General features: G+C 35.0%; 1 protein-coding gene across 5 annotated transcripts in view; it reads right to left on the bottom strand.

The window, feature by feature from the left end:
• Positions 1-21504, bottom strand: part of LRRC49 (leucine rich repeat containing 49) — a 201012-nt gene that overhangs the window by 46133 nt on the left and 133375 nt on the right. For all 5 annotated transcript variants that reach the window (XM_074294661.1, XM_074294659.1, XM_074294660.1 and 2 more), the window contains 2 exons: positions 17821-17904; positions 11250-11419 (listed from right to left, as the gene is read on the bottom strand). In XM_074294661.1, the coding sequence (XP_074150762.1) occupies positions 11250-11419; positions 17821-17904 (254 nt within the window). The remainder of the gene's footprint in view (positions 1-11249; positions 11420-17820; positions 17905-21504) is intronic.

The raw sequence follows: 21504 nt of genomic DNA on the forward strand, positions 1-21504 counted from the left end.
CTCTTAAAAACTTAAGAATTGATCGCATGATATAGGAGATACTGGCACAGGATTCCCAGCATGGTATGCCCTCATCAGAAAAGGTACTGTGCTTTATGAGCAAAGCAGAATTCAATTAGCTCAGAAGAAAGATGAATGCATAATAAAAGAATCTACTGCAAACATTCCCTGGGATTATTTGTGCCCAGTGTATGGCAAAACACTCCAAACTTCTATTGGCCTAATCAGCCAGTCAAACACATTAACTTGACTCTGACAGAGTGATAGCATTTTGGTCTTCTTCAAGACCTAAGAATAACAACCTATCCTCACCTCTTTTAATTTGCATGACAAAACCAAGATGATTTTGGATACAGAAGAAATTTATAGTGCCTCAGGCTCACATATATATTTATACTGAAGCCTCCTTAAATGGTTTGGATAGTAAAGTACAATGAAATCATGAGCTGGCTGGAGTTAGAGACTTTTCTGATCTGAGTTAGACAAAAGATTTGTGTAGAAACTTTCATCTTAAGAGGAAGCAAGTTCAAAAGATAATTAGCAACATGGCTGCTCTGTGTTCAAAAGCAGTTTCTAGAAGCTAAGGTTTTATGAGCTGATAGAATTTTTTTCCTATGGAGAAAAAGCCATATATTGTTCAGGTTTTTATGTGAAAGAGCTGCTTTCTTGTGGGGAAAAAATAGCTGAAGCATAATCTCTGGGAATAATCCAAATAAGAGATATAGAGAAAGACAGAATGAGGAACACTTCCTGTAAAGAAGTGAGAAGATAAACCAGTGGTTCTACAGCATCTATGCTATGAATTATTCATTTGTATATATAATCTTGAATACACATGTTTCCTGCCACATAGTAGAAATGGTTTAAATGTTTATTGCTTCCTTTCCCTAAAGATAGGCCAATCCACATATATCCTTTGGCCACAAATGCTCCCCTTCTCATGTTTGCTCTGGCCATACATGTTCCATACATGAGTGTCCTGCATATATAATTCTTATGTAGAGGTACATCCTACTATGTGTATATGAGTTGCCAAGATCTCAGTAACAGTATTTGAACCAAAGTCTACTGATTACAACAAGGGCTCTTTACTTTGCTCCAAATGGCCTCTCATAGGATGTCTTGCTTTGAGGTAATTATTATTCTAGGACACAAAGGTAAGGCTAACTTATGGCTTTTAGATCACACCAAAACAGTGGGTGATTTGTCAATGAAAGTCCAAGAATTTAAAATTTTCTTTTATCTCCATTAAGGAAGGCTTTCCTGCTATTTTTTCCCATGTTAATGATGATATTCTCATATCGCAATATTAATTATGAAGCCATGGACAGTTTTCCATAATTTAGTTCCTTAAGTTTTTGGATTTTTTAAAGAGAATTTAGTCTTAAATGCATGATTAAAATGTCACTAGTCAACTCTATCTTGTACAATAGAACAAAAAGATGCCAAAAGTATATTCTGTAAAATAACAGTTGAAAAAAAGACAGTACGACACAGTGAATACATTAAAAAGAAAGAATAATGGGTCTAGGTAAAGAGGAAATGGTACTCTTGAATAGCTAGAATTCTCTAAAATTAAAAGAAAAAGTGATACTCAAAAGAAATGGATAATTTTTTTAGGTTTTCTAGAATAAGCCAGCACAGAAGAATTTGAAGTATTTCAGAAGATTCTTTTCCCAATGATTAAGTGGTGCTGATTCTTACAATAATTTATTTTGCAATTTTCTATTACAACATTCATAGGTGTGGAAACTCATTTTATGTATTATATTTTATAATAGTAGTTTTGGCTAAGGAATCACAGTATTCAGAGTTAGGAAATGACCACAAATAAACCAGCCTCACAGCCTGTATCCAATGTAAGCAAAGAAAACATTACACCAAGTACTTTCCCATAACTGGCTAGGGAAAAAAATCCTGTAATCTGTCATATTACAGTAGAGTTGTCTCAGGCATGGAGAATAGGGAAACCATTAATGAATGGGATGGACAAGTATTTTTGATTTTTTTTCCCTTTTTTTAAGCCAATAACTCCTCTGTGGTTACTTGTTTCAAAGCAAGAAGTTTCACACCCATATACTAAGTCCTTAGGCAAAGACAGGCAAAAATTAATCGCTTTTTTGGCACTTTGAAAACACTAAGGACTATAAATATATATGTGCAAAGTAGAAGACCTTTTGTGACTTTTCAATACATGAAACAAGAATTATAACTTTGGGAATTTGAGAAGTCATCTAATTTATCCTACTATTTCATAGGAAGGCTCATATTTAAAATTCTATAGATAAATGTGATGGTTCTATTTTTAAATTTTTCACATATTTCAAAGCATATAATATCAGTAATACATCTAATAGTTTTAAAATCCTACTCCTTCTAAGGAGTTCCTTAGTCATTCATTAAGATTCATTATCATTCAATACAATAAGATAAATATTTGCTAAATATCGAATTAAAAATCGTGTGCTAGCACTGTTTGCATTTCTGTCTAAAAAAGAATTATTTCTACAAATGACCATAAACGAAAGTTAGCCTCCAATTTTTCATCATACCTAACTTAAATGTATTTCTCCTAAAGTTCTATACAAATGTAAGGTATTCTAAGCATTCAATACTCAGATATTTGGTACATTCTTTTTCCATAAGGACTAGAGAAAAACTGAAGAAACCTTTAGATATAAGCACCACAGGAAAAAAGGAAGGAGGGGAAGAAGGAAGATATGAATCTTTGCAAGTAACTTACTTTGTTCTAGGCTGTAATTTTGTTATTTGTATAATAAAGAGGTAGAATGAGAGGAGTGAGGTCAAACTCAAATACAAATGAGGCCACTAAGTTGTATATAAGGATCCCTGCAGGCCAATTATGACTTGAAAACCACATAGTAACATTATCTATGTTCTAGGATAGAGGCATGTTGGTGGCTCAATGGATCTGCTGGGCCTGGAGTCAGAAAGACCTGAGTTCAAATGTAGTCTCGGAAATTTACTTGTTCAGTGACACTGGGCAAATCATTTAACCCTGTTTGCCTTAATGTATTGGATAAGGAAATGGCAAACTATTCCAGGATCTTTAACAAGAAAACCCCAGGGAGACAGTAATGGTGTTCTATGGGTCCATGGAGTTGATTGAACTTTACTATTAAAAAGTCTTATTGTATTCATTTTGTTACATATTTCCCAAATATATTTTAATATAATTTTGGCTATAAGCCACATTATGACCCAAAGGCCTCCTGTTTGACACTTATGGAATAGAAGATATCTGAGGTTCTTTTCAATTTTACAGTTCACAAGCCTACTATCCCAACTTAATCCCAAATTAGAACACATAGACTGGTGAAGACCTGAGAAGATTGACTGGTGTGCTAATAAGCAAGAGGAAACAATTGGCTGGTGATGACTGAAAAAATATCAAGTATATGAGGATAAAAGAAAAAGAGTGAGGGAGAAACAAAGAAAAAAGGAGGAATTATTATTTTTTTTGCAAATAAAGCAGAAGGATAAAATTCAATAAATCTTTTGAAATTACACTGGAGAAGCTACAAAGATAAAGATTTGGTTCCTGTCCTCATGGAATTTGTAATCTAGAAAGTAGAAAAAGAGAGCTAGAGAACAAAAGCAATAGCAGAAATGATGAAAACAGCAAGGATAGTAAAATGATGCACCATGAAGCCAATAACAGTGTATTAGAAAAAAAAAAGTCAAATTCTCACAATACAATTTTCTGGGGGCATTCACTGTAGAGGCAAACAGTCACACAACTAAACATTCTCAGAATACTTCACAATATTGTGGTAATATAGCTTAAGGTTATAAACATGACACCAAGTTATCAATAAAATGTTAAAATTACTTATACTAAATTCTGATTACTAAGAAAGTTTCTTGTGGTTTTCCCCTTTTGTTCTTTTCACAACACGACTTAAAGATTTCCATAAAATTTGTTAAGCATGTCCAAAGTGTAAGTGCTTAAAAGTTAACTAAATTTCACTCATCAAGTTTATGTTATCTACTGCAGAAGATACTGAAATGTTGCTGTATGTTTGATCTGAGAGCAAAGACTCTATAATAAATGGGAGAATAATATCCCGTGAAAAGAAAAATTAAAATTAAAATCCTTAATCCTGTTTCATTGCCTCTGTTTTCAATTAGGCAACCAATCAAGCAAGTATTGAGGTACCTATTACATGCCAAATACAGTGGGGAAGGAAAAACAGAAAATGTGGAAATAACCAAGAGATCAGAATATTTATTCACTTGGTTTAGGGCAAAATAATGTTCCCAGCTTTAGCAGGGGTAAGGGTTACATAACATAGAAATAACAATAACAAGATGCTTTTTTGGTGGTCAAATGACTGATATTTTTATGTGGCTAGTTGATCAAACAAAACAGCAAGAGCCAACCCTTAATATGCTGCTCTGTAGTCTGATTTGTGCTTTCAGAGAGGCCTTGAACACAAACTCCATCTCACTTCATTTCCCTGAACCCATTTCCTCTCTGTGAAATGAGAGGGACAGACTAGGTAGCTTCTGAGTTTCCTTCCAGTCCTTGTCTTATCATGCTCTAATCCTATTTCATCATGATGATGATGATCATTTGATCATCAATACAGCCTTCTGAGATAAGAGTATGAATATAATTACTATTTTACAAAAAAAATAAATCAATAAATAAAACTAAAGCTCAGATTGAACCTAAAATTTTCTAAATCATGTCAAAGTGGGAAAAGTAGAAGTTGTCTATTCTGAATGAAAATAGTGAAAGTTTACAAGTCAATGTTTCTCCTTCTTACCAAACTTAAAATGTCCTCCATTTCTCACCTCTCAAAAAACCCCAAAATTTGGTGATTTGAAAGAGATTTGGAGAGGATCAAGTAAAGGGTTTAGAAAACAAAAAGCATGCAAAAAGCCTTAAGACTTCCTCATAATTCCTAGGGAGGAATTCTGGAGAGGAATGAGACTGAAAAGTCTTTGCATTCCTGATATAAGCCTGAATACAACCTAGTGATTTAACACTGCACTCACTACTTCCAAGAGGACCTTACACTTTAAGGTCTATTGTTCCCAAAGAATTCATCTTTAATAGTTCGAAGAAAAAGTGAGTTGTTTTGTTAAAACCTTATTTCGTTTTTTTTTTTTTTTTTTAAAGAAGACAAGCTCTTTATAGTCAAAAACAAGCCATGTATAAACTTCACTTAGGATCTAAATAGAAGAAAAATGATTAAAAAAAAAAACACAGATTATAATTTTGTTTTAGTTAACTATGGAAAATGCACTGAATTTAAAATCAGATGATCCAAGCAAATTTGACTCCATCTCTGCTACCTATCTATATGACCTTAATAAAGTCTCTAATTTTCTGGGATTCAACTTCCTCAATTGTAAAATGAAGGAAGTGGAGAAGATGATCTCCTCACTTCAAGATGATTCAGGCTCCAGATGCTATGATCCTAAGGTCTAAGAATTTGCTAGTTAGAAAGAGTCAACAAAAATGATTATAAATCATTGAAAATTATCTAAAATTCAGACCCAGACAAATGATTAAAATTTTAGCATAATAATGAATGTAAAAAAAGGTGGAAACCTACTGGCATAACTTTAAGGAAGACTGAGCTAAATTTGTGAATGTCTACACAATAAACAAATGCATCTCTAAAACATAATCTACTTTTTTTTTACATTCATTTCTAAAATTTTTGAGTTCTATGTTCCCCTACCCACAATTAAGAAATTTAAATTTCTTGTGAAGTTGTACAAAACATTTCCATAAAAGTCAAAATGTTTAAAATAACCCATAAATCTACCACCCTAATGAAAATAAAAACCCTCAAGGAAGTAATTTGTATTTCCCCTGCTTATTCTCTCCTTTCACCTTGTCCCCTCCTCAAAAGTGTTTTGGCACTGATCAATCCCTCTCCCAATATGACCTTTCTTTTGTCATTCTCCCCCACTTCACATATCTCATTCCTCTACTTTTTCCTGATTTCTATACCACCACTGAGTATGAGAATAAGGTTCACTATTTCACCCTTTCCTCTTCCTCTTTCCCTCTACTGTTAAAGCTTTTTCTTGTCTCTTTTTTACATAATCTAATTTTAAGAAATAATATATTTTATTCATATATGTTCTTTTTATTAAAGACTGGATTATATCTTAATTTCATCCATCTGAGCAAGAGAAGTAGCTGGAAAACAGAAAACTTTTATTGAAGTCCCTAACAGAGATATAATAACTAGGGATATTGTAGTGGCAGTCTAGTCATGTCCAGGTTTTCTTAATCCCATTTGGAATTTTCTTGGCAAAGGTACTGTAGTGGTTGGCCATTTCTTTCTCCAGCTCATTTTATAGATGAGGAACTGAGGCAAACAAGGTTCAGTGATTTGTCCAGGATCATATAGCTGTCTGGCGTCAGACTTAAACTCAGAAAGATGAGTCTTTCTGATTATAGACCTAACACTTTATCCAGTGGGACACCAGTTAACCACCCCTTTTATGACTGGACACAAAACTCAAGTTTAAACTTATATATCAAGTTAGATCAATAATACACTAAGAATATAATTAAATTATCCATAAGCTTTTTTGAATTGTGAAAGAAATTAATTTTATAACAATAATACATACAAATAATAAAACTTTAAAGAATAATTATTAAATCTTTCCATAATAATTCTCTATAGAATCCTCAGGACACTGTTTGGGATTCATTTCATGAAATGGATAGAGAAAATTGAATCAATGCTATTGCCTTAGCAAAAAAAGAAAAAAAAGGATAATACGACTTTTCTAAATGACAAAGCACTAGAGCACCAGTACAAAACAACTAGAAGCAAGAAAGTCTATAACAAAATAAATTCTTTGGTTGGTGCCTCTGTCCAAAAATATAAAAACAGATGCAGAAATTCTGTTTAAGCTAACATCCTGAATATCTTAGACAATGCTAAAAATATAACAGAAATATTTAGAAAATATTTGCTACTCTACATTCCTCACACCTTCCAAAATCATCTTATATTCATTATATTGATTCCTGGGGCTTCTTTACTTAGAAATTGATAACACTTTTATTCATTTTTAAAACTTTTATTCTTATTCAACATTCCCTATCACCTCTTAGCACCGTCTTTCCTCCAATCTCTGATGAAGAGGTGGTTCTTTTCCTTGCTGAGGTCAGCCCCTCTAAATGCATGCTTGATTTTATTCACTCCCATCTTTTCCAACAGAATTCTACTCCTACTGATCCTCCACCCTCTATTCTTTTTTCTTCATTCACAGTTTTTAGTTCTTTTTGTAAATGCCCAATTTCATTTTTAAATGAGTTATTTTGCTCTATTGAATTTTTTTCCATTTCCCTAATTTTTTTTGAGAATTATTTTCTTTTTCCAATTCAGAAATCCTATTTTCTTGGGACTTTTTTATCTTCTCCAATTCAGAAATCCTATTTTCTTGAGACTTTTTTATCTTCTCCAATTCAGAAATCCTACTTTCCTGTGATTTTTTTTACCTTTTCTAATTCACTAATTTTGTTTCCCTGCATCTCCTGTGAATTCTTTATTTTTTCCAACTCCAATTTCATAGCTTCTCTTTCCTTTCCCCATTTTTCTTCAAACTCTCTTAACTTTTTAATAGTCTCTTCAAGGAGAGAGTTATGTGATGGGGGGCAGGAATCGTTCCCCTTTAGGTTGTTATCTGCTGACTCTCTGCTGTTAACTTCCTCGGGGTTGGATACCCGCTCTTTCTCTGTGTAGAAGGAATCTATGGTTTTTTGGGGCTTCTTGCTCATACTTAAAAAAATCTTTTGGGGTCTGTCCCTGGGGTAGGAAATTATTTATTTATTTCTTTACCAGCTTCCTCCCAGACAGGATGGATGCAGCGGCCCATGCGCCTGAGCTAAGAGAGAGCTCTGGGAGAGAGTTCCCCACCCCCTCCCTGGAAGTGCCTCAGAGGTGACCAGCACTGCTGTGCCCTGAGGGCGCTGTGTTTTAGCGGCTTCCCTGAGGTTGAGACTGAACAGTAAAGGCGACTCAAAGCCTAGCCTATGCGTCCCGGTGGGGCGTGGATGTCTGCAGCAGGTGACGTGAAAAGCCCCTGCGCTCAAACTGGGAAGTGTCTGCCAGAAACCGCGGTCCCTAGTTCAAAGGTTCCGCTTCTCTGGGACTTCTGTTCCACAGCCTCCAGCCAGCCTCCAGCCAGCCTCCAGCCAGCCGAGCCAGGCACTATGAGTTACCGCCCCGCCCACTCTTCAATCTCTTAACTACCCCGAGGTAAAAGCCTGGATTGCCTATGTCGGCCACACCTCCAATGCCGAGATCTGCTGAGTCACCCCTGGGATCCGGGAAGATCCAATCTGGTTTTAAATTTTAAAGTGGCTTAGATTTCTCTTCTGAACTGCTGTTTTATAAGCAGAGAAGAGCTAACAGCCTGTGCCAGATTCTTTTATCTCAGTGGATTCTCTGATCCCAGAGCCCTCCCCAGCGCGACCGGCGCAGTGTGCCACTACCCCACTGTCTGTGCTGTCCTCTCTTCTTCCTCCCCTGGGAGCTGACCTTTCCTGCTGAAACTCCAAATTCTCTTCAGCTGGTAAGTCGTGCTTCCAGTCCTTGTGGATTCTATCAGTCCAGCGCTATTTCTGAGGCTGATTAAATCTAGTTGGTTGTGAGGGAAGAAAGGAGCTTACACAGCCGTGTGTATCTTCTCCGCCATCTTGGCTCCGCCCCCCACCCTCTATTCTTAAATCTCTCCCTATCTACTGATTCCTTTTCTACTGCCTATAAGAATACCCCATCTTCCCAATTCCTACAAAGTTTTCATGAGATTTTACAATCTTTTACTAGTCTTCCTCCTAAGTCTCTTTTTCAGCTAAATTCCTTTAAAAAGTCATCAATCCTTGGTGCCACTATTATTTAGTGCTCTATTTACTTTCCTTTCAGCTCTAATAATTTGATCCCAACTACTCTCTCTAAAATTTTTAATATTTTTTAATTGTCAGATTCAATGGACTTTTCTTAGTCCTCATTCTTTTGACTTCTCTGCAGCATCTGATGCTGCTCCTCCAAGGTTCTCTCTCCTCTTTGGGTTTTCATGATGCTATCTTGGTTTCTTTCTGTTTCATGACTCTTCCATCTTTTTTGCATTATCTTTATCTACATTTTGTGTACTTCACATAAGAAGTGCTAAATAAATGCTTTCTTTAATGTCACACATAGTAACTGTGGGTATCCCACAAAGCTATGTATAGGACCCCCAAAACCTCATTTCTATTTCTTTCTTCTCTCACTTGATGGCATCATCAGCTCCCATAGATTCTATATATTCAATCTTAGTCTCTTCTGAATTCCAGTTCCATTATCACCAATTATTTATTAGACATTTTAAAGTGTATGTTCCAAACTATATGTTTCAAACTGCATGCTTCTTAAGTTCAGTATGTCCAAAATGTAATTCACTGTCTTTCTTCCAAAACTCATACATTTCCTGAATTCCCCAAACTCTTAAAAATCATCTGAAGGTCACACAGATGGCATATGAAAGAGCTGGGACTTTGAGTCAGGTTCTCTGTCTATATAACTGACTATATGACCTCCACATCAGTGTTCTGCAAAATTAATTAAGGCAGCCCTTAAGCAATAATCAGCCAGCTTACATATGGATTGACAACATGGTAAAGGATCATTATCTTGGGATTTCTCACCTAAGTGATGGTAGTAATATGACAAATAGAATGGTATGGCTGGGCTCATGGTTATCTATGAAGGCAAAGACCAAAATTGTAGTGACAGAAAGGGCAGTGTCCCCAGATCTCCTAGATTTGATTGTTAAATACCAATATGATGAAAAAAAAATAGCCTGATCCTAAAGTAGGCCAACAGATGAGGGCTTATAAAACCTGGGCAGCAGTATCTCTCACAGGCAATGAAGATCTTCCAACTGGATTGGGCTATATTTGACAGAATCATAGACAATGGGAAACTGATCTTATAACAGCATGGATCACTCCATCCTCAATTCTACTTTTCTCAGCTCAATTAGGCAGCACCTATGTTCTTCTGTAAACTAGAGAAATAGGCACTAAGGCATCTTACCTTAGCCTGAGGGCCTAAGTATTTGTTATGAAACTATTTTCTCATTTGTTTTCTATGTTTGTAGGAATAGACAATGGATATTCTCCTATTTCTGTAATATGAATAAGAACTTGAGGCGAGGTTGGTTTTGACAGAACACCACGGGATGTGTTCTGAAGACATAATTCATGTTGGAGTCTCTATCTGCAGAGCCTGATTTTAAATTCATCAATCACAGAGTCCTGAGAACATGAAAAACTATAAGGATAGTGTAAAACAAGTTCAAGAACTCAAAACTGCTGTGAACAAACAGCCTGTGAACAAAACAGCCTGTTTCTACTTTGATCTGAAGAATCTTTGCTGTATCTTTAAGTAGCAAGTAAAAATTCAGCTTCCATCTAAACTTATCTGGAGACTATCGTTGCTAGTGAATTTACTACCCTTAAAAAAATTTTACTTTTGGTATGTGTTATTGTTATCTTTCACAATTCAAAAAGGTTTATGGGAAATTTAATTATATTCTCAGTGTATTATTAATACTATCTAACTTGATATATAAGTTCAAACTGGAATTTTGTATCCAATGAAAAAAAAGGGAGGCATGAAAACTTTTTAAAAACAAACTTTAGGAAAGTTTATCGAGAAATCTGTAAAAAGCACCAGTTACATATCTTTACTTAATGATTCTTTCACTTTCACTCTGGAAAAGTTACATTTTCCCAAATATATGCCTTTAATTTTAATTAAAATATGAACCAGACTTGTTTTTGAACACTATTTTTTGAAACAGGTTTGTAGGCCCATCACTTCTGTGATCTATTTCTCACTTAGACGAAGCATTGGCCTATAGACTTTCCTTTTTAAATTCTACAGTTATTATACTAAATAATAATAATAATAAATAAATCCCCATCATCACCTATTTGATTTAGGTTACTATTAGCCTGTTGTTTAATGAGACTAGGTGTGAAAAGAGAAAGAAATGAAACATCAAAAACAAGCTTACTACTAGAGCTTCCCTTTTCCTATTGCCATTTCCCCATCTTCCTAAATCCCTATTTTAAAAGGAAGACATTTTTTCTAGTCTTATAAGGATGCTTATGAATTGGTTGATTGCTTAATCAAATGCAAAATAAAATCCCTAAAATTCCAACTCTAGCTAATCCCAGCTATTTTTGAGAGTCATACCCTGTTTCCTCTGGATATACACAAGTTGCATTTCCATTCATTTGGCAGGTATCTTGAGATGGTAAGTCAGAGTCTTTTCCATCTTGACTTGAAGAAGGACCACCTGCTAAACGATTCTGCTGCATATCCCATTTGCGAGCCACATTGCAAATTGTTAATCTTTTCTTCTCCTATAAAAAAAGTACATGTGATAAGAAATGTTTTTATTTTTAACATTTGCAGCAAAATATAGCAGATAGAAAGATAGTCTTTCCTGTGATACTCAGGTAGAATATGAATGCCATTATTTCCTAGTAAACATAGAGGTCATCATTAACCTTGTAAAGGATGGTATAAATGCAACAGCTGAATAACAAAACTATGTGTAAATGGGAAATAATCTGTTTTTTAAAATAAATTAATGGAGTTTTAAAGTAAGCAATTTTTTTATATTTTAAATATGTAGAAGAAATTCATTATTTATGAATCATGCTTAAAAAATTGTGCCCCCCCCCCAAGTCCTTTCTGGTAATTGTACTTTTCTATTCAATATTGGGACAGAAAAATTTGACATTTTCTGTATGTGCATGACTTATATGCATAACTATACAATAATATATTGATGAAGTCAAGGAACTAAATGATGATGTTAGTGGTAGTTGTGATGAGGCCAGAATTGGGGTGGGAAATCCCCTCTGGTTGGAGGCACAGGTCCTATGTGAAAGAATTAGAAACTCTGAAATCTGTATGGCAAAAAGGGATTGATTGGCACTGAAAAGCCAGTTTGCTAGGAAAATAGACTTCTTAGTGGGCAAAAGGTCCTGTTAGAAAGATAGCAAAGGTTAACACTGAGAAGAGAATATCTTCACCTGTGGACAAAAAGTTGTGCCAGGACAACTTGCTAGGAAGACAGCTTCCTTGGCAAGCATAATCCTGTTTAGGGCTCTGCAAAGATATCTGCGCATGTAGCCCTAAGATATATTAGGGCTTGCTTTGGTCTTTGACCTGGAGATGGGGGCCAACTCCTGAGAGACTGATTTTCAATTCAATTTAAAATTGAATGAGATTATTTAACTGGGAGTTTGAGCCACTGAGTGTTGTTTGTGGCAATTCAATGCAGGGTGATTGACCAAGATCTCTAATTGAATGAAACCACATAACTGGAAGTTTGTAGGCTTTCAGACGCCCAAAAGATCTCAGTTTATGTCAATACCAAGTTTGCAAAATTTGTGACAGTTGAAATTCATTAGAATATATGAAATATTTCAGAGAAATTTGGGAAAGCATGGAGGCCTCTGGACAGCATACACAAATTAAAGAAGGAAAGAACACTATCTTCTGAGAAAGACACAGATTTTTTAAATGATCAATTAATTGTCAATATAGATCAGAGCGCTGAATAACCTAGAGCTGATCCTATCACATGTTCCTCTATATAATCAGTGAGGTTTCATGAAGAAGTCCTGCTAGAGCTATAACTAGAAGACTAGCAAAGATAATCAATTCCAAGATGTGAAAAAGTCCAAAGATAAGAAATTTGGACCCAGATGATAAATTTTAAAAGCCTCTGACAAGCTATTATACTTCTTTAAAAAAAAATAAAGCAGGGGTAGCATCTTATGGTGAGGTGAGGAAGTAGTAGTGATATAATAAAATATTGAGGTCCCTAGAGGATTTAACGGTCTGTTCTAACAATAAAGTCAGTAATCCTGAATCTTCTGGCTTTGGAGTCTGCCTCAGGTTCTTTCCACACTCCCAATCTAAGAAAAATAATCTGTCTGATTCTAAATAGATCACTCCTCAATTCATTGCTGACTGTCAGATAGTTTCTGGCCTCAGGATAGTCCTAAGACCAAACTCCTGAGACATAGTGGTAAGATGAGTGAGAACCAAATGTAGGAGACCAGTCCCTGGCCCTAGCCCTGGCCCTATCTTTGGGTCATAGAATTAGCATGTCAATAATATAAAGCTGGATAAAGCTATCTTCTCTCTCTTAGACCTTTGCTAAATTCTCTTGGAATTTAGTCCACCTGTAATGGCATTATAATTACAATAAAACTTTGCCCCTTGATTAGGAAATGGGTTCAAGCCTGCAAATTTTTTGAGACACCTTTTAACACTGGTCTATGACCCCAAACTTTTGGGGTCCCCTTTCCCAATCTCAACATTTGGTGGCCTGGTATGGGACCTCCCCTAGCTTGATTCCCTCCTTGTGAAGGTAAGCCCCCTATTTTTTTCTCCCACAATCCTATAGTGGGACACCACAAGTCACTGGAAGAAGGCTTGTCTGGGCTGTCATGAGCTCCATGCTCAGCAAGTTTTTGCTGTTTGTTGTTTTGCCCAGACTGGGAAATTCTTGCAATCTTCGGCAAAGTTAACCTTGGTACTCTTTCACCTTCTCTGGGACATTAGAGAAGATGGAAGTGCTATAGGATAACTTTTAGAAAATTTTATTGGTTTTTGGCAAAGATAGGACAGTCCTCTTTCATATCATTTTGTCTCTGTCTGTGTCTCTGTGCAGGATGTCTGTGTCATGTTTGTTCTGTAAATTAAATTTTATTACCTGGAAAGATTTAAAATGCAACCAGCAAGGAAAAAACCTCTATGCTATAGTTAGAATGTTGGAAAAATTTCTTTAAAAGTCTAACTTTTATCTGTGGACTTCAGCTCTGACCAAACTGGAGGCTACACAAAAAAGTTAGTTAATTAAAATTAAAATAACATCCTAGCAGATTCTCAAATTTTTGAAAGCATTGATTAAGAAGTTTGGCAATTAGTCATTTTAAGATTGCAAGAAAAATTCCTGAAACAATGGGTATAATTCCGGGAATTTAGCTCATTCTGAAAGAAAAGAAAAGGAAAAAACAAACCAGGTAAACAGCAACTTTGTGCTAACCATTCTTGGATTCCTATTTTGTCTGGAGGCCCTTCTGCTCCTTTGGGAAAGCACCCCAGAAGGTATTAAGGGACCTATCTCTAGGGCCTGAGTACATCTCAATTGTGGGGATTGCTAATGAGCAATATAGCTCAAGTCCCTCTGTTTGTTAACCCCTCTCATCTTAGATCAGATTAAAACTCAAATTCTGCCTCATCTGTAGAAATAGGGGAAGCAAAACTGTGGGGATCCCACATAACCTTGCCCAATAATCTCCCCAACATAGCTTGGGGGAATGAGGATAGTGGGAGTCACATTCCATAGTCAGCATTCCCTGAACTCTGGCACCTGAAACTACCGTGAAAGGAATATATTGGCACCAGTCACCCCAGCTTTCAGCAGGTTCTGCTTAACACATTTACCTATATTCAAAATTGTTCTCTTAACACTATTATACTAAAGATGGATTTCCATATTAAAGCATTCTCACCCAAAACTTAATTATCTTGGAGTGTAAATAAAGAAAATGTGCTATATGAATATTAACTGCTTTATTGGATATAATTGCTTCATATTTAATAACTTCATGGGTTTTTTATGAGACTAACTGATAAATGATTTCTATGTGTGTGTAAAGTATTTGGGAATTTGTTTGAGTTATGATAGTAAAAGCAATTTTAAAGGAGCTCTAATTAAAGCCCACTACAGGGATATGTGAAATATAATCTATTTGCACTGATTGTATTAACAGAAGAGTTTGGGAACTTTAAGAAAACAGAAAAGCAGTTTGCTACTACTTTAAAAACTGTAGTTATGTAGAGTTAAGATTTCTGAGGGCCCTGTCAGTAAAAATTGGGACCTTAAGCCTTTTCCTGGATCACAAATGAGAACAGATTTGCCTAAATTGGAAAATAATCAAATAACCAATTTTGTTGGTTTGTCTAGTATATTTAATTCAGTTTGTCTAGAACATTTAATCAGAATCTAGAGTGTAAAGGGCTAGAACTGAGCAAATGCACTTAGATAATGGAGCACATGAGACTAATTGCCAATTGGATGGTTCTCTATTAACATGATTAAAGGTTGAGCCTCCTCAGCTGTTCTGTGCTGACTTGATTGGTGGGACAAAGAGGAGGAAGTAAAGTGTGTGGGTGGAGTAGGAGGAGGAAATTGAGGCATTCTCGTGGCAGTATAGAGAGAGGAAGGTGGTGTACAGATTATGAGATCTAATCCCCTGAAATCGAGCTCAAGAGACCAAGAATAAAGATTTTTGGTGATCCTGACTCCGGCTGATTTCTGGGAAGACAGGTTCCAGCACTAGGGAATCTCATTAACTAAAATTAAGTCAATTTTAAAATCTCTTTTATCTCAATTTTAAGAATTGTTTTGTTTTCTCCCTAAAACAAAAGAGAAACTTATTTTAAGGGAATAGAAACTATAGCTAAAACTATTTGGTTATTAGCCAATTAGGAAAATTTTTAAATTGTTAACTAAGCTACTTGGGGTTATTGTCATTATGTTAAACCTATCAGTTACTTTCAAGTAAGAAGTGTGCAAGACCTTTTTCCCCCTTACAGAGTTGGAGGAGATATCAAACAGTGCAGTCCACAAAAAACACTAAGAATAATTGTAGTGGGCAACAGCAAGCTCAGCTTCTTCCCTGGGATCTCTTTCAACTCCCTTTAATTTGTAATTTTGCCAGTTTTCTTGAAACCATCAGGGTAAGCAAGTTCATCAGCCTGAGAAATAAGCCTGTTTAGGATTTATAGTATCTAAACAAGGAATGCATTTAGTAAGAATCTATAAATTTTTGCACCAGGGTAAGTTTAAACATATAAAACATGTTAAACAAAATCTCCTATGAGTTTAAGTCCTGGTAAATTTTTTTTTCCCCCCTAAGGCTGGGGTTAAGTGACTTGCCCAGGGTCACACAGCTAGAAGTGTTAAGTGTCTGAGACCAGATTTGAACTCCCGTCCTCCAGAATTTAAGGCTGGTGCTCTATCCACTGTGGCACCTAGCTGCCCCTTGTCCTGGTAAACTTTTACAATAATTTATCTAGCCCTAAGCTGCAATTAGTAGAATTTGCTAATAGAGATAAAATTCTTTTTAAAATTTTTTTATTCTTTTGAGTTCTGAATTTGATTGCCTGATAATTAAGTCACTAGCCCATCCTTCAAGAAAAATGCCATAAGCTTTTAGTTGGATGTCTTATCTAGGCAAGACTTGGAAGAACAACTTTAGCCTCTGCTTCAAGTGGGATCCTTCTGACTAATTTCCCAGTTCTGTTTCTTTGTTTTCCATCTCATTATTTCTGAGTTTAGCTAATTATGACTGCATGATTAGCTGTCAAACAGATCTAAGGATGAGGTTATATGTAAGAAAGAGGCCTTTTGACAGCAAAAATAAATAAATAATCCCTCCATTAAATATGCAGGAGAAATTCTACAATTATTGCAAGCTGTTCATGGACCTAAAGGCACCGGAAGGGGGATTTACTTAAGGCCAAACATCATTCTGTGAGGCAATGGACAAAAGTTCATTCTCTCACAGGTATTTACACTCCAAGATAATTTAAGTTTTGGGTGAGAATACTTTAATATGGAAATCCATCTAGAGTATTATAATAGTCTTCAAAGAACAATTTAAATATAGGTAAGTGTGTTAAGCAAAGACCTGAGTTTAACTTTAAAAAACGAATTTATCACTTTGTTTTTAATAGCTATAAAATTCTGCATTACAAAACAATGAAGTGAGAAGGCTTCTGTTATCAATTATTTTTTGTTACTCTTCCATACATGAAAAAAATTTAAAATAAATTGCTCTTTAAGCTCTCTTAAATGATAGTTTTAAAACTTTAAATTCTTAAATTACTCAAAACTTTTACAAGCTTCTTGTTAGGACTAGAAGACAGGGGAAGGAGAGGGGGAGGAAGAAGAAGAAAGAGAGAGGGAAAGAAGGGGAGAGAAAAAGGGAGAGAGACAGACAGACAGACATTGAAACAGAGACACAGAGACATACAAAGAAACAGAGTCAGTGTGAGACAGAAAGACAGAGAGACACACACATCCAGAGAAAGAGAGAGAGCACGAGAAACAGAGACACAGAGAGGAGAGCAAGGGAGGGAGGGAGGGAAAGAGAGGAAAAAGAGGGAGAGAGAGAGGTATAGGGAGAGAGCTGTTATTAAATGAGTGAACAGAAGAAATTCAGGAGAGAGTACAGATCAATTGTATCACACGAGAAAAACAGGCTTAGAATAGTAGGGATATGAAGGAAGAAGGATACTTGAATGTAGTTCTCTATAATTTATTCTATTTTCAGATTAGAAAGAAACATAATGTAATGAGACTTCTTAGAACAAATTCTGAGGTCTGAATATATGAACCTTTAGTTGTGGGTGTGTAGGGAGAACAGATTCTGAGATAAGAGGTAACTACTACTGGCCTGTAAAATGGTACAGACTCAGAGGCTATGTGTGAGCCAGCTTAGTGACAAGAGGAAGTTTGCCTGTAAGCCTATAAAGTTTATAAACAGTCCCCCTGCCATTCAAGAACAACAAATGAAAATAAAGAAATGCTTTGTATAAAAATGCACAGATATATCCCAACTTCTCATTAAACGTCAGGGAGCAAAACTCATTACAGTGTACTTGTAAAGATAGAAATGAAACAGCTAGGTAAATCTTCAAAGTATGTGGGGATATTAGAAAGAAACTAGACCTTGATCAGTGTTTGCTTATGAGTTTCCCGCTTCTTCTCTTCCTCTTTTCTTGCAACAATAGATGCCATGCGCCTTTCTTCTTCCTACAGAAAACAAAAGATATCTCCTGAAACATTTCATTATGTTGTTATTTTAAATAAAATTAGATTTAGAAGATTAATCTGTCCCTGAAACATGTTTAACCTGCTAAGAGATATTTAATTTAAGGCAAGTTATAAAATATTTTTCTTCTCTTTCTCCCTGATTTCATATCAAACTTGATCTCCTACCTTAATTCCCAGCCTGGGAATTTCCTTAGAAAGAAAAGACAGGAAGTGGGAAACAATAAAAGGAAAAAGTAACCAAATACACAAAGTATTTTGAAACAGTTTCTACCTGCTTAGAAGAGGAATTAAAACTCTCAAAAAAAAAAAAAAAAAAAAAAAAAAAGGTATGACAAGCTATTCAATCCCAACTACACTGCAAATTATTCATCAAAGGAAAAACTTTTTGTCCGTGTACATAGTAAGTAGATATATAGATGCATACACATCTATATTTATGTGTATGTTGTATGTATATGTGTGTATGAAATATATATATGTGTGTAGACATAAGTGTGTATATATATGTATATATGTGTATACATACATGTGTATTCCATAGTATTCAAGTATCTTCTGGAATATTAATGCTAGTATTTTAAAGAAACCAGGGAAATCAATAAGCAGAGATAATGCCAATGGAAGGAAATCATCACTTCAAGTGCATAACAAATACCTCATTACTTATTTGTTAATTTGAATTCAAAAGCTCTTTTTTTGGGACTTGATATATCTTGTAATTTCTTAATTATGTAAATGTATATATTCTGGATGGCTGTTTCAGCCTTCTTGTAACAAAAATATTGTTGGAAATTATGCTTAACTACTACTCATTTATAATTTTTCTCACAAGCGTTTTCTTTGTCTATTATTTCAATAAATTTTTAGGATTCTAGAATTTTAGAATAAATTCAACATAATTTCTGTTGCTTTGTTATTGATAGGGACAATTATACTGATAGTTTTCCTAATGCTGAACCAGGCCTGCATTCTTGTTATAAACCCTACCTGGTCATTATGTTTGAGATATCTCTGTTTTAATGTCTAACTCTTTTTTAACTCATTTTTAAAAATTTAGATGTGTTATATACCATTTGATGCATATATGTTTAGTACTTATATTATTTCACTGGCTATTGTACCTTTCAGCCAAGTGGAGATTCTCTTTTTATCTCTTTTAATTAAACTTAATTTTGCTTTTGCTTTGTCTGAGATTAGGATTACTACCGCTGCTTTTATTCTTTTTTCACTTCAGCTGAAGTATAATAGATTCTTCTCCAATCCCTTATTTTTATTGTATATTTATCTCTCTGCTTCAAGTATGTTTCTTGTAAGCAAGATATTGTAGGATTCTAGTTTTTAATATACTTTGCTAACTGTTTCCATTTTATGGATGAGTTCATTACATTCATATTCACACTTATGATTACTAGCTATGTATTTCCCTCCATCCTGCTTTTACCCCTTATTTGTTCTTCTTTCTTTCTCCTTTCATTCTAAGTGTTTTGCTTCTGACCATCACCTCATCCTATATGCCAGGGGCCCTCGGGCCAGATGCATGAGTATGAGTTTTTGTTTTTACTATAGTCTGGCCCTCCAACAGTCTGGGGGACAGTGAACTGGCCCCCTATTCAAAAAGTTTGAGGACCACTGCACATCCTCCCTTCTATTGCCCTCCATCCATCATCTCTCTCTTTCCTCACTCCCTTCTACTTTCTAGTGGGCTAAGACAGATTTGTATATCCAAGTGAGTATAGATATTATTTTCCTCTTTGTGCCAATTCCAATGGGAATAAGGTTCAAGTAGTGACTGCTTCTCTTCATCTTCTCATTTACTATAAAAATTTTTTATGCTTCATCTATGAGATAATTTACCCCTTTCTAACCTTTCTCTCTTCTTCTCCTAGTCCATCCTTCTTTCTCACCCCTTAATTTTATTATTTTGGCTATCATCCCATTACATTCAACTAATATTTCTTGTCCTTTATCTATGTATACATTTTTAACTGCCATAATAATGAAAAGTTCTTAGGAGATGCAAGTATCTTTTGATTAAGTAAAGTAAACAGTTTAACCCTATCAAGTCCCTTATGTTTTCTTTCATGTTTACCTTTTTATGCTTCTCTTGAGTCTTATATCTGACAATCAAATTTTGTATTCAGTGCCAGTCTTTTCATCAGGAATGTCTAAAAGTCCTCTATTTTATTAAATATCCTTTTTTTTTTTCACTTAAGGATTATACTCAGTTTTGCTGGATAAGTGATTCTTGGTTGTAATTCTAGCTCCTTTGCCCTCTAAAATACCATATTCCAAGCCCTCCAATCCTTTAATGTAGAAACTGCTCTATCTTGGATTGTCTTAAATGTGGCTCCATGATATTTGAATTGTATCTAATTTTTGCAATTTTTTCTCCTTCATCTTGGTCCTCTGGTTTTTTACTCTAACACTTATGGGGATTTTCATCTTAGGATTTCTTTCAGAATGTGATCGATGAATTCTTTTAATTTCTATTTTCTTCTCTGGTTCTAGGATATTAGGGAAGTTTCCTTGATAACTTTTTGAAGGATGAGGTTTAGGCTTGTAACTCTTACACACACTCTCTCTCTTTCCCATCTCCTTTATCCATCTTTCTTCACTTGAATCATGGCTTTCAGGTAGTCCAATCATTCTTAAATTATCTCTCCTCAATCTATTTTCTAGGCCAGTTGTTTTTCCAATAATATATTTCACATTTTCTTCTGTTTTTCATTCTTTTAATTTTATATGTTTTTTTTTTCTTGATGTCTCAAGGAGCCATTATCTCCTTGTCCAATTCTAATTCTTAAGGAATTGTTTTCTTCAGTGGACTTTTCTATTTGGCCAATTTTTTTAGGAATTATTTTCTTCAGTAAAAATTTGCATTTCTTTTCTTTTTTTTTTTTGACTAAGTCTACTTTTTAATTTTCATACATCTTTTAATTTGGCCAATTCTACTTTTTAAGGAGCTCTTCTTTTCAGTAGATTTTTGTGCCTCTTTAGACATTTGTGGTTTTTTTTTAAGATGTTTTCTTCAATATTTTTTATGCCTCCTTTACCAAGCTGTTGACTTTTCTTTGCCATTTTCTTTCATCACTCTCATTTCTTTTGCCATTTTTTTCTCTACCTCTCTCTGATTTTTAAAATTCATTTTGAACTCTTCCAGGGATTGAGACTAATTAATATTTTTCTTTGAGGCTCTGAATGTGACTCATTTGATTTCATGATCTTCTGAGTTTGTGATCATACTAACTTTTTATAGTCAGATTATTTTTTTTTGTTTGTTCATTTTCCAGTTTATTTCTTGACTTTTATCTTTATGTTAAGTTAGCCTTCAGGTTTTCAGAGTCAGCTTTGAGGGTTTGCAAGCTCTCCTTTCTTCCAAAATGGTATGATCTAAGGAAAGGTGTGATCACAGCTCTCCTGACCTATGCTTTAGTCTGTGAACAGCTGACCACAAAGAACTCTTTTCTGCTTTGAAACTGTGACCAGAGTCCTGGCTCCTGCTAGTACTCCTCCCTTTCCTGATACTGAGATCAAGAACTATATATGGGCAATATAAGAATCCTGTTCCCAGTGTCAGCA

The sequence above is a fragment of the Sminthopsis crassicaudata genome, chromosome 2 (assembly GCF_048593235.1).
Source record: "Sminthopsis crassicaudata isolate SCR6 chromosome 2, ASM4859323v1, whole genome shotgun sequence".
NCBI classification, from domain to species: domain Eukaryota; kingdom Metazoa; phylum Chordata; class Mammalia; order Dasyuromorphia; family Dasyuridae; genus Sminthopsis; species Sminthopsis crassicaudata.